This window comes from Chrysemys picta, chromosome 23 (genome assembly GCF_011386835.1).
Source record: "Chrysemys picta bellii isolate R12L10 chromosome 23, ASM1138683v2, whole genome shotgun sequence".
NCBI classification, from domain to species: domain Eukaryota; kingdom Metazoa; phylum Chordata; order Testudines; family Emydidae; genus Chrysemys; species Chrysemys picta.
In genome coordinates this window covers 1,952,135-1,973,192 of record NC_088813.1, presented here as the reverse complement: position 1 = coordinate 1,973,192, position 21,058 = coordinate 1,952,135, and the positions used below count along the sequence as shown (strand labels likewise).

Here is a 21,058-nt window from a genome sequence, read left to right as displayed (position 1 = left end):
TCTCTCTTTTTGCCTGCTGAAAAAGTCTCCTTGCTCTCCCCTTCATCCCTCTCTTACATTTAGCACTTTTTGTACATCCCTCCTCTTCTTTACACTGCATTCAGTGCCTTTAACAGTAGCTGGGCTCTGTCTGTCACTACTGCTTTCTGTTCCAAGTCACTGACATCAGCACTCAAGTCAGTTTGAGTCTGAGCTAAGAACACAGCAGCAAGGCAATATGCTGTTATGCAGAAGTCCGTCCCTCACTCCCCTGGGGTGGGGGAGGCAGCACCTTTGGCCACTGGGAAAGGAGCACTCAGTTTCTGTTCTGAGCACTTTCAAGACATTAACAAACACCTGCCGAAGCCAGGCCCAGCCTACAAACAGAGGGCTGCTGTATCCCAGGTCTCTGAGGGGGGAGGAAACACAAAGTGGGAGGGAACAGAGAGAGCCCAGGGGATCCAAATGCTGCTAAGGAATAGGTAGCTAGAGGAAGTGGTGCATGGGTACTGCAACCATTAGCTGCAACCTTTTGCTCTGCTTTTCGGCACTGGTGTGTTGCCATAATGCTAGGCAAGCAGCAAGGTAAGAAGATCACTATGCCTGAGCACCCTGCCCCTCCACAAGTTCTGCTGAGTTACTCTCTGTTCTGATAGAGGCATGGGCACTGCAGCGGGGCCTGGGCAGCTGGTCACGGACAGTTACTGTTGAGTAACTTGGCCCCATTTCCATACCTGGACTGTATGAGAAGTAGGGATTTTAATGCAGTTCCCAGCCAGGAATCCGTTAACACTTCTATATCAGCCCGTAGTCTCTGCAAAGCTTCCCTCTTCTGTGGGCTGAGGAGGCCTATAGGAGGTGCAGACAAACAAAAAGCTCCTTAGAAAACCATATTTCCCCAAGTAGAAGTATTGTCCAATGCAGAGAACTGCCCCATTCGGACCTCAAGGTAACAGCGGTGCTTTCTGGTCTGACTGGCTGGAAAAGGCATGTTAGAAGGGTTGTTTCAAACCTGGCTGTGAGATTAGGAAAACAACAGCTGGTAAATCAGTTTCCATGCACACAGATGACATGGCTGGGAAGTCAGGATTGTAATTGGTGTTTGAATTCTAAGGAGTGTGGGGAAAAGGAAACAGGGCAGGCATTTCATGATACTTTGACATGATTGTGTAAAACTAGCTCTTAGAGTACTGACAGTACAATCTGTTCCATTTTGTTCCATTCCAAAGTGCACTGAGTGAAGGACAAGGAGCTAGGTAGGAACTCCTGGGTTGTATTCCCAGTCCTGACACTGACTTACTACTGTGTGGCCTTGGGCAAGTCTATAATCTCTATGTACCTGAACTTCCCCATCTGTAAGAAAGGAAAAATGCTGACCTAACATCCTCGACATCGGGGCAGAGATATCTGTGCAGCACACTGAAGCAGTAAAGCACTATATTTATAGATTCATAAGACCTGAAGGGACAATTCTGATCATCCCGTCTGACCTCCTGCATAGCACAGGCCAGAGAATTCCATCCAGTAAATCCTGTACCAAGCCCAGAATGTAGGTTTGAGAGCTAGAATACAGATCTTTTAGAAAGAGACTTTCAACTTTAGTTAAAAGACGTAAATACAAGGGTTAGTAGTGCTATCACCAGTACATTTGCACATCCCACTACCGCTCCTGGGTTAGTGTGGGCAATACAGAGTTTTGGGGTTGTTAGGAGAACACTTTTTGTGGGAAGAAGGGAAGAGAAGAAACTGGATAAGGAATTCAAAGAATTCTGCCAACAAATTTTAATAAAAAGACGCACCAGACTGTGGGCCCAGCAGTCTGAACAGTGCACACAGCGCACATTTCAGGAAAACTCGCTGCAGTTAAGGATGAATCCAGTGAACCTAGGGAGACCTAGGCAGCGTGATAACGTGCAACATTTCACACTCCTCACCAGCTAACATTGTGCCAATTCACCTCAGTCCTGACCTCCAGCAACTCTAGTCCAGCACCATACCAACACAAGCTAAGCCTGGTTAATGCAAACAAGGCCTAACACGCTGCAATTCCAGTCATGGGATTCTCTATCTCACATCACAGACCAATCTCATTCTGCACTCTGTACTGCTGAACAACCTTTCGAACATCTCCCTTTTTCACATGGGAAACAAATTAAGGTTTGTGAAAATAAATGTTGAATGTAGAATGATTTATTTCAAGCTATTTAAGGTGGGCAATATGCAGCTATTTGTACAAAAGCAGCTCCAATGGGACATTTTACATTTAATGGAAAGATAACTGCTAAAGACACTGGAGGCTGATCAAGGTGACTTACATAACTAGCAAATCGCATCAGATTGCCTTTCAGTTCTGGCCTTTCAGTTCAGTTCAGAGTCTCAATGTGTGGATGAGACGATGGTGTAGAGAGGAGGGGTTTAGATTTATTAGGAACTGGAGAAACTTTTGGGATGGGGGAGCCTATACAGGAAGGATGGGCTCCACCTAAACCAAAGTGGAACCAGACTGTTGGCACTTAACATTAAAAAGGTTGCAGAGCAGTTTTTAAACTAAGAGATGGGGGAAAGCCGACTGCTGCAGAGGAACACGTGGATCGGACAGAGACTTCTCTTAGAGGAGAGTCTAGTGATAGATTTCAGAGTAGCAGCCGTGTTAGTCTGTATCCCTCAGTCTCACAGATCTTGGGAGACAGACCTGTCCTCGCTTACAGACAACCCCCCAACCTGAAGCAAATACTCACCAGCAACCACACATCACTGAACAAAAACACTGACCCAGGAACCTATCCTTGCAACAAAGCCCGATGCCAACTCTGTCCACATATCTATTCAAGTGACATCATCATAGGACCTAACCACATCAGCCATACCATCAGGGGCTCGTTCACCTGCACATCTACCAATGTGACATATGCCATCGTGTGCCAGCAATGCCCCCCTGCCATGTACATTGGCCAAATCGGACAATCTCTACGCAAAAGAATTAATGGACACAAATCTGACATCAGGAATCATAACACTCAAAAACCAGTGGGAGAACACTTTAACCTGTCTGGTCATTCAATGACAGACCTGCGGGTGGCAATTTTGCAACAGAAAAGCTTCAGAAACAGACTCCAGCAAGAAACTGCTGAGCTGGAATTGATATGCAAACGAGATACAATCAACTTAGGCTTGAATGGGGACTGGGAATGGCTGAGCCATTACAAACATTGAATCTATCTCCCCTTGTAAGTATTCTCACACTTCTTATCAAACTGTCTGTACTCGGCTAGCTTGATTATCACTTCAAAAGTCTTTTTTCTCTTACTTAATTGGCCTCTCAGAGTTGGTAAGACAACTCCTACCTTTTCATGCTCTCTGTATGTGTATATATATATCCTCAATATATGTTCCATTCTATGCATCCGAAGAAGTGGACTGTAGCCCACGAAAGCTTATGCTCAAATAAATTTGTTAGTCTCTAAGGTGCCACAAGTACTCCTGTTCTTTCTATTGATAGAGATTCTCTAGGTTTTAGTCAGGAGGAGAGGATGGAAGAGGATAAAGTAGGGGCCAGATCAGACAAGAAACATTCACATAAAAAATAATCTGACACATCAGAAAAGGGCAGACAAATAAACAGTGACAAGTTTTTAAAGTGCTTGTACACAAATGCTAGAAGTCTAAATAATAAGATGGGTGAACTAGAGTGCCTCGTGTTAAAGGAGGATATTGATATAATAGGCATCACAGAAACCTGGTGGAGTGAGGACAATCAATGGGACACAATCATCCGGGGTACAAAATATATTGGAAGTACAGAACAGGTCATGTGGTGGGCAGGGGAGTGGCACTATATGTGAAAGAAAATGTGAAATCAAATGAAGTAAAAATCTTAAGTGAATCCACATGTTCCATAGAATCTCTATGGATAGTAACTTCATGCTCTAATAAGAATATAACAGTAGGGATCTATTATCGACCACCTGACCAGGACAGTGATAGTGATGATGAAATGCTAAGGGAGATTAGAGAGGCTATCAAAATAAAGAACTCCATAATAGTGTGGGATTTCAATTATCCCCATATTGACTGGGAACATGTCACCTCAGGACGAAATGCAGAGACAAAATTTCTCGATACTTTAAATGACTGCTTCATGGAGCAGCTCCCCACAAGGGGAGAGGCAATTCTCGATTTAGTCCTGAGGGGAGCACAGGATCTGGTCCAAGCGGTAACGCTTGGAAATAGTGACCATAATATAATAACAACTTTAACATTCCTGTGGTGGGAAGAACATCTCAACAGCCCAACACTGTGGCATTTAACTTCAGAAAGGGGAACTATGCAAAAATGAGGGTGTTAGTTAAACAGAAATTAAAAGATACAGTGGCTAGAGTGAAATCCCTGCAAGCTGCATGGACACTCTTCAAAGACACCATAATAGAGGCCCATCTTAAATATATACCCCAAAATAAAAAACACACTAAAAGAACTAAAAAAGAGCCACCATGGCTTAACAGCCATGTAGAAGAAGCAGTGGGAGATAAAAAGGCATCTTTTAAAAAGTGGAAGTCAAATCCTAGTGAGGTAAATAGAAAGGAGCATAAACACTGCCAAATTAAGTGTAAAAATGTAATAAGAAAAGCCAAAAAGGAGTTTGAAGAACAGGTAGCCAAAAACTCAAAAGGTAATAACAAAACGTTTTTTAAGTATATCAGAAGCAGGAAGCCTGCTAAACAACCAGTGGGGCCCCTGGACGATCGAAATACAAAAGGAGCACTTAAAGACAATAAAGTCATTGCGGAGAAACTAAATGAATTCTTTGCTTCAGTCTTCACGGCCGAGGATGTTAGGGAGATTCCCAAACCTGAGCCGGCTCTTGTAGGTGACAAATCTGAGGAATTGTCAGAGATTGAGGTGTCACTAGAGGAGGTTTTGGAATTAATTGATAAACTTAACAGTAGCAAGTCACCGGGACCAGATGGCATTCACCCAAGAGTTCTGAAAGAACTCAAATGTGAAATTGCGGAACTACTAACTATGGATTGTAACCTGTCCTTTAAATCAGCTTCTGTACCCAATGACTGGAAGATAGCTAATGTAAAGCCAATATTTAAAAAGGGGTCTAGAGGTGATCCCGGCAATTACGGACCGGTAAGTCTAACGTCAGTACCAGGCAAATTAGTTAAAAGATTCGTAAAGAATAAAATTGTCAGACACGTAGAAGAACATAAATTGTTGGGCAAAAGTCAACATGGTTTCTATAAATGGAAATCATGTCTTACTAATCTATTAGAGTTCTTTGAAGAGGTTAACAAACATGTGGACAAGGGGGATCCAGTGGACATAGTGTACTTAGATTTCCAGAAAGCCTTTGACAAGGTCCCTCACCAAAGGCTCTTACGTAAGTTAGGTTGTCATGGAATAAGAGGGAAGATCCTTTCAACGATTGAGAATTGGTTAAAAGACAGTAGGGGCATTGCCAGCAGATCGAGGGACATGATCATTACCCTCTATTCGACACTGGTGAGGCCTCATCTGGAGTACTGTGTCCAGTTTTGGGCCCCACACTACAAGAAGGATGTGGAAAAATTGGAAAGAGTCCAGCGAAGGGCAACAAAAATGATTAGGGGGCTGGACCACATGACTTATGAGGAGAGGCTGAGGGAACTGGGATTATTTAGTCTGCAGAAGAGAAGAATGGGGGGAGGATTTGATAGCTGCTTTCAACTACCTGAAAGGGGGTTCCAAAGAGGATGGATCTAGACTGTTCTCAGTGGTACCAGATGATAGAACAAGGAGTAATGGTCCCAAGTTGCAGTGGGGGAGATTTAGGTTGGATATTTGGAAAAACTTTTTCACTTGGAGGGTGGTGAAGCACTGGAATGGGTTACCTAGGGAGGTGGTGGAATCTCCTTCCTTAGAGGTTTTTAAGGTCAGGCTTGACAAAGTCCTGGCTGGGATGATTTAGTTGGGAATTGGTCCTGCTTTGAGCAGGGGGTTGGACTAGATGACCTCCTGAGGTCCCTTCCAACCCTGATATTCTATTCTATGATTCTATGACAGGGAACAAAGGGTAGGAATAAATGGTAAATTTTCAGAATGGAGACGGGTAACTAGTGGTGTTCCCCAAGGGTCAGTGCTAGGACCAATCCTATTCAACTTATTCATAAATGAAAGGGGTAAACAGTGAGGTGGGAAAGTTTGCAGATGATACTAAACTGCTCAAGATAGTTAAGACCAAAGCAGACTGTGAAGAACTTCAAAAAGATCTCACAAAACTAAGTGATTGGGCAACAAAATGGCAAATGAAATTTAATGTGGATAAATATAAAGTAATGGACATTGGGAAAAATAACCCCAACTATACATGCAATATGATGGGGGCGAATTTAGCTACAACTAATCAGGAAAAAGATCTTGGAGTCATCGTGGATAGTTCTCTGAAGACATCCACACAGTGTGCAGCGGCAGTCAAAAAAGCAAACAGGATATTAGGAATCATTAAAAAGGGGATAGAGAATAAGACAGAGAATATCTTATTGCCCGTATATAAATCCATGGTACGCCCACATCTTGAATACTGCGTACAGATGTAGTCTCCTCATCTCAAAAGAGATATATTGCCATTAGAAAAGGTTCAGAGAAGGGCAACTAAAATGATTAGGGGTTTGGAACAGGTCCCATATGAGGAGAGATTAAAGAGGCTAGGACTTTTCAGCTTGGAAAAGAGGGGACTAAGGGAGGATATGATAGAGGTATATAAAATCGTGAGTGATGTGGAGAAAGTGAATAAGGAAAAGTTATTTACTTGTTCCCATAATGTAAGAACTAGGGGCCACCAAATGAAATGAATGAGTAGCAGGTTTAAAACAAATAAAAGGAAACTCTTCTTCACACAGCACACAGGAACTCCTTGCCTGAGGAGATTGTGAAGGCTAGGACTATAACAGGGTTTTAAAAGAGAAATGGATAAATTCATGGAGGTTAAGTCCATTAATGGCTATTAGCCAGGATTGCTAAGGAATGGTGTCCCTAGCCTCTGTTTGTCAGAGGGTGGAGATGGACGGTAGGAGAGAGATCACTTGATCATTACCTGTTAGGTTCACTTCCTCTGGGGCACCTGGCATTGGCCACTGTTGGAAGACAGGATACTGGGCTAGATGTACCTTTGGTCTGACCCAGTACGGCCGTTCTTATGGCCAATGCATTTTCAACACATAAAAATGATGAAACATGTCACCGGAAGAGTGGCCATGTCCCTGAAGCTAGGAAATGGAAACAATGAAGGGTCTGGGCTCTCCCAAAGGGTGGATCCCATATGCTGCCTTAAGGGGTCGTGACTTTGCTAATGCCCAAGCACCAGGACAAGTAAAAGTTACTGAATGTGGAACAGCTTCTAGCAAGAACCCCGCTTTATGCATGATGCTCAAACTCCACCCTGTGGTCAAGGTTCCAGCACTTGTGCACACACGTGTGGCCTGCACTCACCTCCAACGTTGCTTTTGTGCTTGTCATAGATCTCTCGCACTCTACGATAGCGGAAAGCCAGTTTTCTCATCCAGTCCACTCCCCCCTGTGCCCCTACGGTGGAGCTGTTATTTACGTTGCTTCCTGAGCCACTGAAGCCGTCCGTGGAGAAACTGTAGTTACTAGAGCAGAAAAACAAACCTGTTACACAAGCTACAGCAGCAGGCTGGCTGACACCCTCCTAACTGGTGGTGTTCTAGTTTCACTCTCTGACCATGGCTGATCAAGCCTCTGGGACCACCAGTCCTTCCCCCCATTGCAGGCAGGACCTGTCTACACTAAACGGGCCTGTTCCTCAGCACCAGTGAAGATGGGGACTCTGTGCGCTCACTGGGCAATTTACTTCAATGCTCAACTGGTCTCACTACTGCACCTGAACCGTTGCATTTGAAGTGTGAGATTATTCCTCTTGCACTCCCTCAACTACAGAAACCGTCTTCTCCTCCCTCAGCTAACACCTCCCAGTTATATAGCATTATATTCCCCTTTAATCACCTCTCCTCCAGGCCATAGTAATCAATTGTAATCACTCTCTTTTCATAGGTCTCATCTTCTCTCATTGGCATCATTCTTCTCAACCCTCAACTGAGGAGACAGGAAGCACTCCACGCAGCGTCCCCAGCACAGTCTGAACAGGTCAAGAGGTCTTTGCTTTACTGGAAATGCCTCTCTCTACACACACATAATGGCACTTGTTTCTGCACTAAGGCTTTCTAAATAAGTCACTTTCCCTTTTTCACTGCTGAGCTCGAACTGCCACATTTCCTGGCTTCGAGACACTGGATTTTTTTTTTTTTTAAGTGAAAAGTTCTAATAAATTTGTTTAAATTCACAGATATGTATCTAGAACCTAAACTACATAAAAGCTACCTCTGAGAATCCCTCCTGGTTTAGGGCATCTCACTAACCTCACGTTGCACTTCAGATCATATTGTATTGAGATGCACAAGCCAGAGACTGCCTATAGGAGCCCATTAGCTATCTCCCTCATTTGGTGGTTCCCCATTAAGATCTTGCTGCCTCTCAGCCAATGTGTTCCAGTTTTCTTTGCAGTTGCTTTCTGACTTCCTGCTTTCATTGGCTTCTATACAAAAAGGTTTCACTGAAATCTAGTTAAGTCACATTTAGGGTACGTCTATCCTTACCTCCGGGTCTGGCGGTAAGCAATCGATCTTCTGGGATCGATCCCGGAAGTGCTCGCCATCGACGCCGGTACTCCTGCTCCGCGAGAGGAGTACGTGGAGTCGACGGGGGAGCCTGCCTTCCGCGTGTGGACCCGCGGTAAGTTCGAACTAAGATACTTCGACTTCAGCTACGTGAATAATGTAGCTGAAGTTGCGTATCTTAGTTCGAAGTGGGGGGTTAGTGTGGACCAGCCCTTACTGTGTTACCTGTCTCCCTCAGGCCAGCAGATTTGTCAAGTGCAGTCTAGGTTTACTGAGCCCATGCTGCTTACTACCCATAATTCTTTCCTCTAGGTATTTAGACAATTTTTTCATAATTCAGTCCAAGATTGTCTGGTACTGTATTACACTCAAACTAATGTGTCAGTAGTTCTCCCATTAAATAGACTGGAACCGAATCTGCCTTTTCAATTGTCAGGTGATAGGGTACAATTTCCAAGGTAAGGACATGCCATTATAAATGCTGTCAGTGGTATTCTCTAGCCTGTTTACACTTCACACCTTGTTTGCTTTTTTGCACCGAGTCGATGCATTCACAAACATGACCACAACCATAGCCTGGTCTCTTTTTCTGAAGGGTTAATTTGGAAGCCAAAGTAGTTCAAATTATTCCTTTCAACGTGCTTTTCCCTGAACTTGTCAATACCCGAGTTCATCTGCAAGCATGTTGCTCAGTCATCTAGTTGTGTTAGGTTCCTCTGAAGTTCCTTGCAGTCTTCTGTGACCATTTTAACTTAATTATATTGGTGTCACTTAATTAATGGTCCAACTATAGTTATATCTCAGACCGACACCTGAGTTTTATGTGAACCCAGATCACAAAAAGCCTCTCCTCTTGTGTGCTCTAAACCCTTTGTGTAAGGGGTCAAGAGGCTGCTTTGCTAAACCCTATCCCAGCTGACCAGTTTCCATGTGAATAGCTGAAATTTTAGAAATTTGTCTTTCGTTTCTCTCAGCACTGTGCACTTGCTCTCACTATCCCAATCTGGGTAAACTGGGAGAGGGGGGAAAACACTTTCTGAACCCTCTATGGCTGCTTCATCTCTTTGTGGACAGTTTCTTTGGTGTAAATTCAATCAAGCCAATTTGCAAAGACCATCATATATGGAGGGGCAGCAGCCAGTCCAAAACCTGACTGCAGAATGGTCTGGCGAGAGCAGAGCTGCCTGTATGGGAGGAGATTCAGGCCTAGCAAGTGTGAAGGACACCCCTGCCAGGGAGAAGAAATGAGATGCCAAGGACCACCGCCACCTCCCCTCCCATAAGGAGAAGCACAGATACAACCCAAACAGCTGCACCCATCTTGTCTCCTCAATACTGTTCTAATATTGCTTTACTTTGAATCAAAGTGTAGAGTTGGCCCAGGGAAAGTGGGAAGCTTAGATTGGGAGATGGCCCCTCTATGATAAACTGTGAGAACCACAAACAAAGGAGTAAGCCTGTGCTGGCCAAAATGATCTAGAAGGCCTTTCTAGCTTGTGTCAACCATTCACCCTAGGTCACAGCTGCACGGTGTCATGTCAAAGACTCTGGCAGGACTTTCAGAGGGCAAGATCTCAGACTTTGAGCCTGTTTCAACCACCAGATAGTACAACTGAGCACACAAGTGGTTATGCTGGATTGTTTGGCTAAGAAGCTTCCCCTTCCCCCACAGCCTTTCTTGTAGTAAATCTCTCAAACAGAGAAGCATTAAACCAGGTGCTCACTCCACACACATCTTGAATATACCACCTTAAGTCTTGTCCATTGTCATCTGATGCAACATCTTCTACATGCACCTGGTCACATTCCTGTTGAAGACAAAAGACCCACAGATTGCTGTAGCTGAGGAATGCACTGATAGAACAGAAATTGGCTGGTTGTATATGTACAAATCTTAGATTACCCAATAGGATTAGCAAACTGGTTTAGATGAAATCTTCCATCCTGTCTCCCAAAACGAACCTTTCTGAGGTTCAAAGAACTTCAGTTATCTTCGCCTCTCACATTTCAGATTTCATTCCTCAGCACCTCTGCACTTGCAGGTTCTGGCCAAGACTGGAACTTAAAGTACCAGAAATGTCTGGACAGAGTTTGCTCCCATGACATTTCAATTCAGGTTTGCGACTCAAAGGTTCAGAACATTTGAACAAATAATTGAAATTGTCGGAGTTTACCCTGACTGAACTTCTGATGCTCATTTAGAGTGACAAAGTGAGTGAGGTGGACCAACTGTGAGCCCCACACAGCATGTCTATGCTGCTGTTAGAAACCCACAACTGGCTCATGCCAGCTGACTCAGGCTCACAGGGTTTGGGTTGTCGGGCTGTTTACTACAGTGTAGACTTCTGGGCTTGGGCTGGAGCACAGGCTCTAGGACCCTGCGAGGTGGGAGGGTCCTAGAGCTTGGGCTGCAGCCAGAGCCTGGAAGTCTACACTGCAATTAAACTGCCACACAGTCCCAACCCAAGCCAGCTGGCACAGGTGTCTAGTGCAGCGTAGACATACCCACAGAGCTCTTCTTCAGGTCTGGGGGAGGTACTCCGAGCATCATAGCTACATGCAAGGTGGAACAGATTGTTCAGCATAAGTAGTTAGTACCTATTGTAAGGGACAATTCAAGGTAGAGTGGCCCATTACACCTCTGCAGTTATAGGACACAAAGAAGGGGTTAGTGGGTTACAGATTGTTATAAGCAGCCATAAATCCAGCATCTCTGTTCAGTCTGAACAGTTTCAGCCAAAAAAAGCAACCCCAAACCTGAAAACAAATTTTGAAAATTTAAAAATACATCAATTTGACATTGTTTCAAATCAACATTTCAAATAAAATGTTGGTTCGAATTGACATTCAAAACATTTGTTTGAGCCAAATGAATTTTTTTCTTGTTTTTTTGTTTCGTTGAGAAAAACAGAGAAAAATCAGTTTTGGTTTGAAACTAACCTTTTTATTTTGTTTTTTATGATGTTTCTGTTTGGACACCAAACAAACAAATCAGTCATTGGCTCGGTCTAGTTAAAACACTGGTGGCTGCCTGGAGCCCCGTCTAAACTACTGATCCCAACATCGCTCTGCCCATTTGAGCTGAACCAGTGGTAGCAAACATGAGGAACTGGAGAAAGAGCCCAGAACAGACACCACCAAGGGACCAGGGGAAACTTTGAATATAGTGCAGGACACAAACCTGAGTGCAGAGCTCGCATTGTTGTTGATGGGAATTGGGACCCATGGACCCCTTGGTGCCAACTGGCAGAGGGCACAGAGAGTGCAGGGGTTTTACAGGGATCCCCTGGATCAGAGATCTGCATAATAGTTCACCAGAGGGTGGCATGTGAGATATGATTCTTAATAATCATAGTGAAATGTGTGTACAGATAATATTTAAGGCATTATGTATCTATACTAAAAATTATGTTCTTAAAAGTCTTGAAGTTAAGGCAGGTCACCAGGATGTGAGAGAGCTGCGACATGCTCCTTTCTCCTTTCAGGCAGGAGGTAACAGATATCTACCTACCTGTCTGGCCATTTGAATATTGTAGGTGAATTGCTGACTGTATTTAAGATACATTTTTTCTGTAATACTTTTGTTCTGAATAAATACTTTGCTTTATGAAGGCTGGCTAGTCAATTGCCTCAGAGACAGTAGAGCTGCAGGTGCTGATCTAAATTCAGACGTGCTGGGACAACCACAGTGAACTGCAGGAGAAATTGCAGCTGAAATCCCCAGTCTAGAGGGAGAAACTCACAGGACTCTGCCCTGAGAAATGTCTCAGACTCTACCCATCAGTTAAGTGGGATGCCAGCAAAGAGTCTACAAAAGAGTCAGAAGTGCAGTAACGTCGGAAACTGTGACAGGTGGCAATAGGGAGATTATAGTCAATTCAAAATCCTCACTTCAATGCCTTTAATTAGCCCAAAGTGCATTTCCTACAGTAGTAACATCATAGAACATGTTTACACTTGTATCAAATTCAGGTTAATGCAGCCAAGATTAAGCAATCGCTTATAAATGTCAAGGCAAAATCATTTACGTAGCTCCTTCTACCTTGGAACACTGAGTTGCCAGCAAGAGAGACTGTATTTTGGGCTTTACCATCTCAGACCATCCAGACTGCACTGTGCGGAGGAGACCTGATAAGCATCATGAGCTGGAATGGTGACATAACTTGACTTTCTTTGTAAAGCTCAAAGCCGAACAGGGCCAGCAGAAAATTAACAAAAAAATACGTTTTTGAAAACACTAATGAAATATTTTTAATTTTTCTAATCTTTGCATTTTTAAAAGCAATTGTGGAGTACACTGAGATGCTCACACATGTAATAGCTCATGGTTCCTGATCTAAACCCAGCAGCTATAGTGTTATTTTTTAAAAATAGAACTGTATTCTCAGGGGCAATGTAGACTAGAATTTATAGTAAGGGACTAGACGTCAGTAAGATCTGATTTCTATTCCCAACCATTTATTTGCAGAATCTGAAGTACTTCCACACCTCCTTGGGGTAAGCCATATTTATTATATATAATATTCTAATTTATAATGAATGATTATGATTGGCTGAGTAAAGCGAGGCCTTACACACCTCAACAGCATTTCTGTATTTGTCAATTACAGCAAGCTGATTGACAGAGTACATTCCATTTTGTATGATCTTGGCTCACAAATCAGCTTTGTTCCTGTACAGCTTTAGTTCTGGTAGATGCTATTAGATTTTCATATTAAGTTCTGCTTCACATTTGTGTTTGTCATTAGAAATAGTATTCTCATCAGGAAGTTTCTGATGTTTAGGTTCCGGAACAAACAACTGGCACATACCTCTAAGTCATTGAAAAATAAGTGTGTGTCGGCCACTTCAAAAATCATCTCCTCCATTGTCAGACCTGAACCAATCACTAGAGTTGGGTCCTGGAAAACAAGACAGGAAAAATTTTTTTTGCCCTGGTTCTGTACTAAAATAGAGATAAACCTCTTGCCAATGAAGTTTCACAGGATTCCCACTGGATCCCAAGGCTAGAATGTGCTGGCATGGGGATTTTTTTTTTCATACCATTCAATTGTATGGATTGTAATATTCCAAAAATATTGTGGGCACTTGAAGAAAAGCCAGATTCTAGTAAAGTATCAAAGCAAAACAAATCAAACTCCAGCGCTCTACGGTTTGGACAGACATACTTCCAGCAGCAAAACAGAAAAATTATTTGTGATTGTTCAGTATGTTTCGGAGAGGCTCTGTTTATCTTCACTCTATATTGGAACTTCACTTATTCATACTAATGCCAGGGACATGCTTTGTTAATTACTGGAGTTAGCAAGAAAGTGACCACACAATAAAAAAGCAAGCTTAATGTGCTTTGCTCATTTATTTTGAAAATTATATAGCAGCTGTAATACTGACATATTTTTAAAATGTAAAACAAATATTTTTATTTTTAGTTTACATTTAAGCACTTAAAATATTTGACAAATGAAACCTCCAAATGATTAAAGTTATTATATGATCTCAGCACAAAGGGGCTGAAATTACACAGGGCATGATCCTTAATTTCTGCCAGCATCTGCACTTCAAAAATACATCAATTCATAGCCTTGTACTTAATTAAAATGAATGTGTTTGCAGTCTTCACCTCCTAGCTCTGTAGGTACTTGATCTAGTATTCTCTTCTTTGAAGTGGTTACCCCTTTGTTCAAATAAAAGGGGAGGTTACTTACCTGTAAACTGGCAGTTCTTCAAGATGCGTGGTCCCTATCTGTATTCCTCTGAGGGTTATGCGCATGTGCCATGCGCCCAGAGCCGGAGCTTTTCAAAATAGTAGTGTCCATCAGTCTGTGCAAGTGCCTCTGCATTGCCTCGTGGTTTCGCCTGAGGCGACAAAGGGCAGAGCGGACCAACTGCGTCTCCAGTTCCTTCTCCACCGCAGAGGGGAAAGAGGGTGGAATTGGAATACAGATAGGAACCACACATCTCAAAGAAAAAACGGTTACCTCTCGTAACTGTTGTTCTTCGAGATGTGTTGCTCATGTCCATGCCAATAGGTGTGTGAGCACACCGCGTGCATGATCGCCGGAAAGCTTTTCCCCTAGCGGTACCTGTCGGGTCAGCTATGGAGACCCCTAGAGTGGCGCCTTCGTGGCGCTGTATACATGTCCCTGCCGACCCGCTGCCTGCTCAGTTCCTTCTTGCCAGAATACTCTGACAGTGGGGAGGCGGGTGGGATTTGGAATGGACATGAGCAACACATCTCGAAGAACAAGTTACGAGAGGTAAGTAACCGTTTTTTTCTTCTTCGAGTGATTGCTCATGTGCATTCCAATAGGCGACTTCCAAGCAGTTACCCTGGGGGAGGGGTCGGAGTTCACCTAATCACTGAGCGTAGGATGCCCTACCAACCCAGTATCATCCCTCGACTGCTGGGTGATGGCATAGTGGGAAGTGAAGGTGTGAACTGAAGACCAGGTCGCCACCTTGCAGATGTCCTGGATAGGGACCTGCGCCAGAAAAGCTGCGGACACCACCTGCGCTCTGGTAGAGTGCGCCGTAATCGGAGGGGCTGGAACTTTGGCCAGGTCATAGCAAGTCCTGATACAGGATGTGATCCATGATGAGATGTGCTTGGACGAGATCGGGAGCCTCCTCATTCTTTCTGCGATAGCAATAAAGAGCTGCGGTGACTTACGAAACGGCTTTGTGCGTTCAATGTAACATGTTAAGGCACATCTAACGTCCAAGGAATGGAACATGTGCTCCCTGTTAGTGGCATGGGGTTTAGGAAAGAACACAGGTAAGAATATATCCTGGTTCACATGAAACTGGTAGACAACCTTAGGCAGGAATGCAGGGTGGGGGGGCGTAGCTGCACCTTGTCTTTATAAAATACCGTATGAGGCAGTTCAGAGGTCAGTGCCCTGAGTTCGGATACCCTTCCAGTGGAAGTTATAGCCACCAGAAAAGCCACCTTCCAGGAAAGGGAGGAAAGAGGGCAGGTAGCCAGGGGCTCAAAGGGGGGCCCCATGAGCGAGGATAGGACCAGGCTGAGGCCCAGGGGGGAACAGGCTGACATACTGGAGGATAAAGTCTGTCCAGGCCCTTAAGAAACCTGCCCACCATGGGGTTACCGAACACTGACCCATCCGCCGTTCCCGGGTGAAAGGCCGAAATGGCCGCAAGGTGTACCCGCAGGGATGATATTGCTAACCCCTGGTGTTTGAGATATAAAAGATAGTCCAAAATAAGGAGAATTGGGGCTGATTGTGGCTCAGTTCCCCTTTGTCGAGACCAAATGGAGAAATGCTTCCACTTAGCCAGGTAAATGGCTCATGTGGAGGGTTTCCTACTTCCCAACAGGACCTCCCTCACTGAGTATGAGCACTGAAGCTCAAGAGGATTCAGCCATGGAGTTTCCACACCATGAGGTGGAGGGACTCCAGGTTGGGGTAATGTAGACAGCCGTGGTCCTGCGTGATTAGGATCGGAGAGAGAGGGAGCGCTACTGGTCCGTCCACTGAGAGGTTCAGTAACATGGTGAACCAGTGCTGGCGAGGCCACGCTGGCACTATGAGGATCAGGGAAGCCCTGTCCTGACGAGTCTTGAGGCGCATTCTGTGTATGAGGGGGAATGGCAGGAACGCGTACAGCAGCTGACCCGTTCATGATAAGTGAAAGGTGTCCGCGGTGGAGCCTCGGCTGTGGTTCAGGAAGGAGCAGAATCTCTGGCACTTCCTGTTGCTCTGCATTGCAAAGAGGTCCATGTGGGGAGAGCCCTACCTGTGGAAAATTGAGTGAGCAATGTCCAGTCTGAGGGACTACTCGTGGCCATGGAACGAGCGGCTGAGGCGGTCTGCCAGCTCCTTCTGCGCCCCCGGAAGGTATGACGCCTGCAGGTGTATGGAGTGGGCGATACAGAAGTCCTACAGCGTGAGGACTTCCTGACAGAGGGGAGAGGAGTGAGCATTCCCATTTGTTTATATAGAACATCGCTGCAGTATTGTCCATGATCACTGATATGCACATGCCCTGAAGACGAGCCTGAAACGCCTGGCTTGCCAGGCGAACCGCCCTCAGCTCCCTCACGTTGATGTGCAGTGATCTCTCTGCATGGGACCAGAGGCCTTGGGTTCTGGTATTGCCCAGATGCGCTCCCCAACTGAGCGCTAAGGCATCCATAACCAAGGAAAGCGTGGGTTGGGGTTTTGCAAAGGGTACACCCGCACAAACCATCTGTGGTTGCAGCCACCAGTGGAGAGAGTAGAGAATGCGAGGTGGGAGGGTCACTATTGAGTCCAATGGGTCCCTGCCCTGCCTGTGCACCTGCGCCTTCCATGCCTGGAGGGGCCGCAGGCACAGCCTGGCGTGCTGTACCACGTATGTACAGGCCGCCAGGTGCCCCAATAGTCTCGTACAATTTCTGACCATGGTTGTGGGGAAGTGGAGAAGGGTCTGGATAATGTCTGTGAGCGCTTTGTAATGCGGTTCCAGAAGGCACGCCCTCATGTGCGTGGAGTCCAAGAGAGCGCCGATGAACTCTATCCTTTGTGTGTGGGTCAGTGTGGACTTGGGCTCGTTCAATACAAGTCCCAGCCTGTGAAACGTAGCCCAGGCCACGGACATGTGCTCTGCTACCTGTGCTTGGGACTCGGCCTTGATGAGCCAGTCATGCAGATACGGGAATACCTGCACCTGGCGCTTGCGGAAGAAGGCCGCCACTACTGCCATACACTTGGTGAACACCCGGGGGGCCATTGACAGGCCAAATGGGAGTACCCTGAACTGGTAGTGCCGGCCACTGACCATGAATCTGAGAAAGCGTCTGTGGGCTGGGATAATAGCAATGTGAAAGTATGCATCCTTCAAGTTGAGGGCGGCGTACCAGTCTCCCGGATCCAAGGAGGGAATGATGGAGGCCAGAGAGACCATGCAAAACTTCACCTTTATGAATGTGTTGAGGTCTCATAGGTCCAGGGTAGGCCAACGCCCACCCTTGGCCTTGGAGGATGAGGAAATACCAGGAGTAGACCCCCTTGCCCCATAATTCCTGAGGAACCTCCTCTATTGCCCGTAGAGCGAGGAGCAATTGCACCTCTTGTAAAAGGAGTTGCTCGTGAGAGGGGTCCCTGAAGAGGAACGAGAAAGGGGGTTGGGAGGGCGGGAGGGAACAGAATTGGATAGAATATCCTGCCCCCACCATGCTGAGGACCCAGCGGTCTGACGTGATCTGAGACCAAGCGCGGTAGAAGCGAGAGAATTGATTCACAAGGGGGGGAAGGGATAAAAGATGGCAACTGGTGCACCAGCCTCGGGCGCATCTTCAAAAGTTGGGCTTGAGGTCAGGGGGTTGTTTGGCTGAACCCTGGCCTTGGCCTGAGGAGGACTGAGGTGGGCACCTCCTATTATTTCTGCCCCTCCTCCAAGGGGGATCTTGCCAAGGAGGCCCCGGGTAGAGGCGGGACGGGGGCTGAGGTCTAAAGGGCTTTCTCTGAGGCGCTGGGGTGTGTAGGCCCAGAGACTCCAGAGTCGCCCGAGAGTCCTTCAGGCTGCACAGGCGTGTGTCCGTATTTTGGGTGAACCGGCCCTCAGTCAAATGGGAGGTCCTGTATAGTGTTCTGGACCTCTGGCGGGATACCCAAAACCTGTAGCCATGCACTGTGCCTCATTGCTATTGCGGTGGCCATGGTTCAAGCCGCAGAGTCTGCCATGTCCAGGGCTGCCTGGAGAGCAGTCCGAGATACTACTCTACCCTCCTCAAGGAGCACACCAAACTCCTTGCACGAGTCAGCTGGGATTAACTCCTGAAACTTAGCCAACAAGCTCAAGAATTAAAAGCTATCGGCTAAGTTCTGCCTGCTGATTTGCTACGTGAAGCTGGAGCCCACCAGTTGAATAGTCTTTACGGCCAAAGAGATCCAGTTTCTTGGCGTCACGTGACTTAGGTGCGGGACCTGGTTGTCCTTGTCACTCCTTGCGGTTTGCCGCATCAACCACCAAAGTCCCCGGTTGGGGGTGGGTAAAAAGGTGCTCATAGCCGTTTTGCGGCACAAAGTAGCGTCTCTTGACCCCTTTAGCCATTAGTGGTATAGAGGCCGGGGTTTCCCAGAGCACCTTCATGGTATTCTGAATTGTCCTTATGAGGGGACCCTAGAAGGACCCTCGGGAGTGAGGATGTCCACCATCGGATCTGAATCCTCCATAACCTCCTCTGCCTAGAAGTTGAGGTTAACTTCCATCCTCCTAAGGAGGTCCTGGTGGCCTTTGGTGTCCATTGGTGGTAGAGTGGTGGAGGTGCCCGCCACCACCTCGTCCGGTGAGGAAGAGGAATTGGTTCCCGGGACGGGGTCTTCCTGCCCCTCAGGTTCTCTAGTTCCCAAGTACCTTGGAGCGGCCCACGACCGGAGAATCAGGTGCCACTGACGTCGGTGGAGATGGGGCTGTGATTGTATGTGGCCACTCAACAGCCATGTCCCGTGCTGGGTCCTCAGGGGCCCTAGGGGTGTAGCATGCCATCGACGTCACTGATGGAGGGGCATGGGGGGCCGATACCACCGATACCGGCCTAGATCCCTGACCTTGAGCCTGGTGGTAGGCCCAAAAAGGCCACTGCACTCGGCCCTGCCACTGGGGTGGCCAAGTGATGGCCAGTGCCGGTTGTTCCGCTCGCCTATGGTGCTGGGATCGGTGCCGGGACCGGGAACGGTGGTGGCTGCATCAGGACACAGACAATTCTGCGTCTGACTCTGACGAGTACTCTGTACCCGACCATGGGGGAGCAGAGCCTGACAGTGCCAGGGAGCGGGACCGGGGAGATGGAGATCGGCGCCGTAACATCATGGGCTTCCCCCAATGATGAATCAACGGCGGTGCCACCATCGGTGCTGTGACGGGTGTCGGAGTTGTCTGGGGTGCCAGGCACGATGCCACAGTCAATGCCGTCACTGGTGCTACTGGCATTGCCTGAGTTTGCGAAGCCGGGTACTGCACCATCATGGCAATGAGGTCTCGAGCCGCCTCCTATGTGTCCAGAATGGAGGGGAGGTCAAGCTTGTCCTCCAAATCGTCCCGGTTAGGAGAGTCTGTTCTCACCGGAGACAACGGCGCCGGTTCTTGGGGACCAGACCACGGGTGTCCCACCAAAGGACGCACCCCACTGGAATCTCTCCTCGGCTTCCTGGCAGGGGAACATCCCCTTTCTGGTTTCTTTTTCTTATGTGGCACCGGGGACTGTGAACGGTGCCACCACATGGCACTGGCCTTGCGGGCTGGGGAGCAGTGCCGGTGCTCCCTGGCGGAGTCCTTCCTCGGTGCCGGGACATCCCGCACCGAGGCCGGTGCACTGTACACCAAGGATGCCAGTGTTGGCTCTGGCTGAAGGGCCGACTCTATCAGGAGGAGCTTCAGGCAACAGTCACGCTCCCTCTTAGTCCTAGGTCTGACCCTCTTGCAAATAGGACACTTATCTGTCTGATGACCCTCCTCGAGGCACTTTAGACAGGTGGCATGCGGATCACTTGTTCGCATAGGTTTTTCACACCTCTCGCACGCCTTAAACCCAAGACCGAGGCAAGCCCCGGCGAGTGAAGAGCAGGGGGGAAACCCCCCAAAGTAAGCTAAACTAACCTACACTATTAACTAACTAACAACTATTGAACTATTTACATGGAAAAACAAAGGAACCACTAAGTAAGGCACTTGCAGAAACAAGAGACTGAGCTGTTCCAATGACCGTCATGGGCGGTAAGAATGAACTGAGCAGGCGGTGGGTTGGCAGGGACATATATACACAGCCATGAAGGCGCCACTCTAGGGGTCTCCACAGCTGACCCAACAGGTACCACTAGGGGAAAAGCTTTCCAGCTATCGTGCATGCGGAGCGTGCACATACCTACTGGAATGCACATGAGCAATCACTCAAAGAAGAACCTCCAGTTACAGGTAAGTAACCTCCACTTCTTCTTCTTCTTCTTCTTCTTCTTCTTCAAGTGATGGTCCTTATTGTATTCCACTGAAGGTGATTAACAAGCAGTACCTATGTAGTAGGAGTGTGCAAGGAAGATGATGGAGAACCGTGGAATGGCGGACTACTGCACTGAATGAGGTGTCCATTGCAGAATTGTGAACTAAAGCATAATGAGAAGAAAAGGTGTGTACCGAAATCTATGTGGCCACCTTACATGTCTGCAAGGGACACGTTGTGGAGTATGGAGGTAGTTGATGCTTGTGCTCTTGTGGAATGGGCCCATATCCCACCTGGTGGGGACTGTTCCGATAATTGATAGCAGAGCGTAACACATCCTGAGACCCACTTTGAGATTCTCTGGGTGGAGATGGTCTGGCCTTTAATTCTCTCCACTATGGCAACTAACAGTCTAGGAGACTTCCAGAAGGGCTTCATCCTCTGTAGGTAAAAGGCATGGGTC

The 21,058-nt window shown here is 46.7% G+C and overlaps 1 protein-coding gene across 13 annotated transcripts in view; it reads right to left on the bottom strand.

Moving 5' to 3' along the window:
- EYA3 (EYA transcriptional coactivator and phosphatase 3) overlaps positions 1 to 21,058 on the bottom strand; it is a 132,090-nt gene that overhangs the window by 11,631 nt on the left and 99,401 nt on the right. For all 13 annotated transcript variants that reach the window (XM_008172922.4, XM_042861693.2, XM_042861691.2 and 10 more), the window contains 4 exons: positions 13,469 to 13,558; positions 10,407 to 10,465; positions 7,453 to 7,613; positions 714 to 828 (listed from right to left, as the gene is read on the bottom strand). In XM_008172922.4, coding sequence (XP_008171144.2) covers positions 714 to 828; positions 7,453 to 7,613; positions 10,407 to 10,465; positions 13,469 to 13,558 — 425 coding nt within the window. The remainder of the gene's footprint in view (positions 1 to 713; positions 829 to 7,452; positions 7,614 to 10,406; positions 10,466 to 13,468; positions 13,559 to 21,058) is intronic.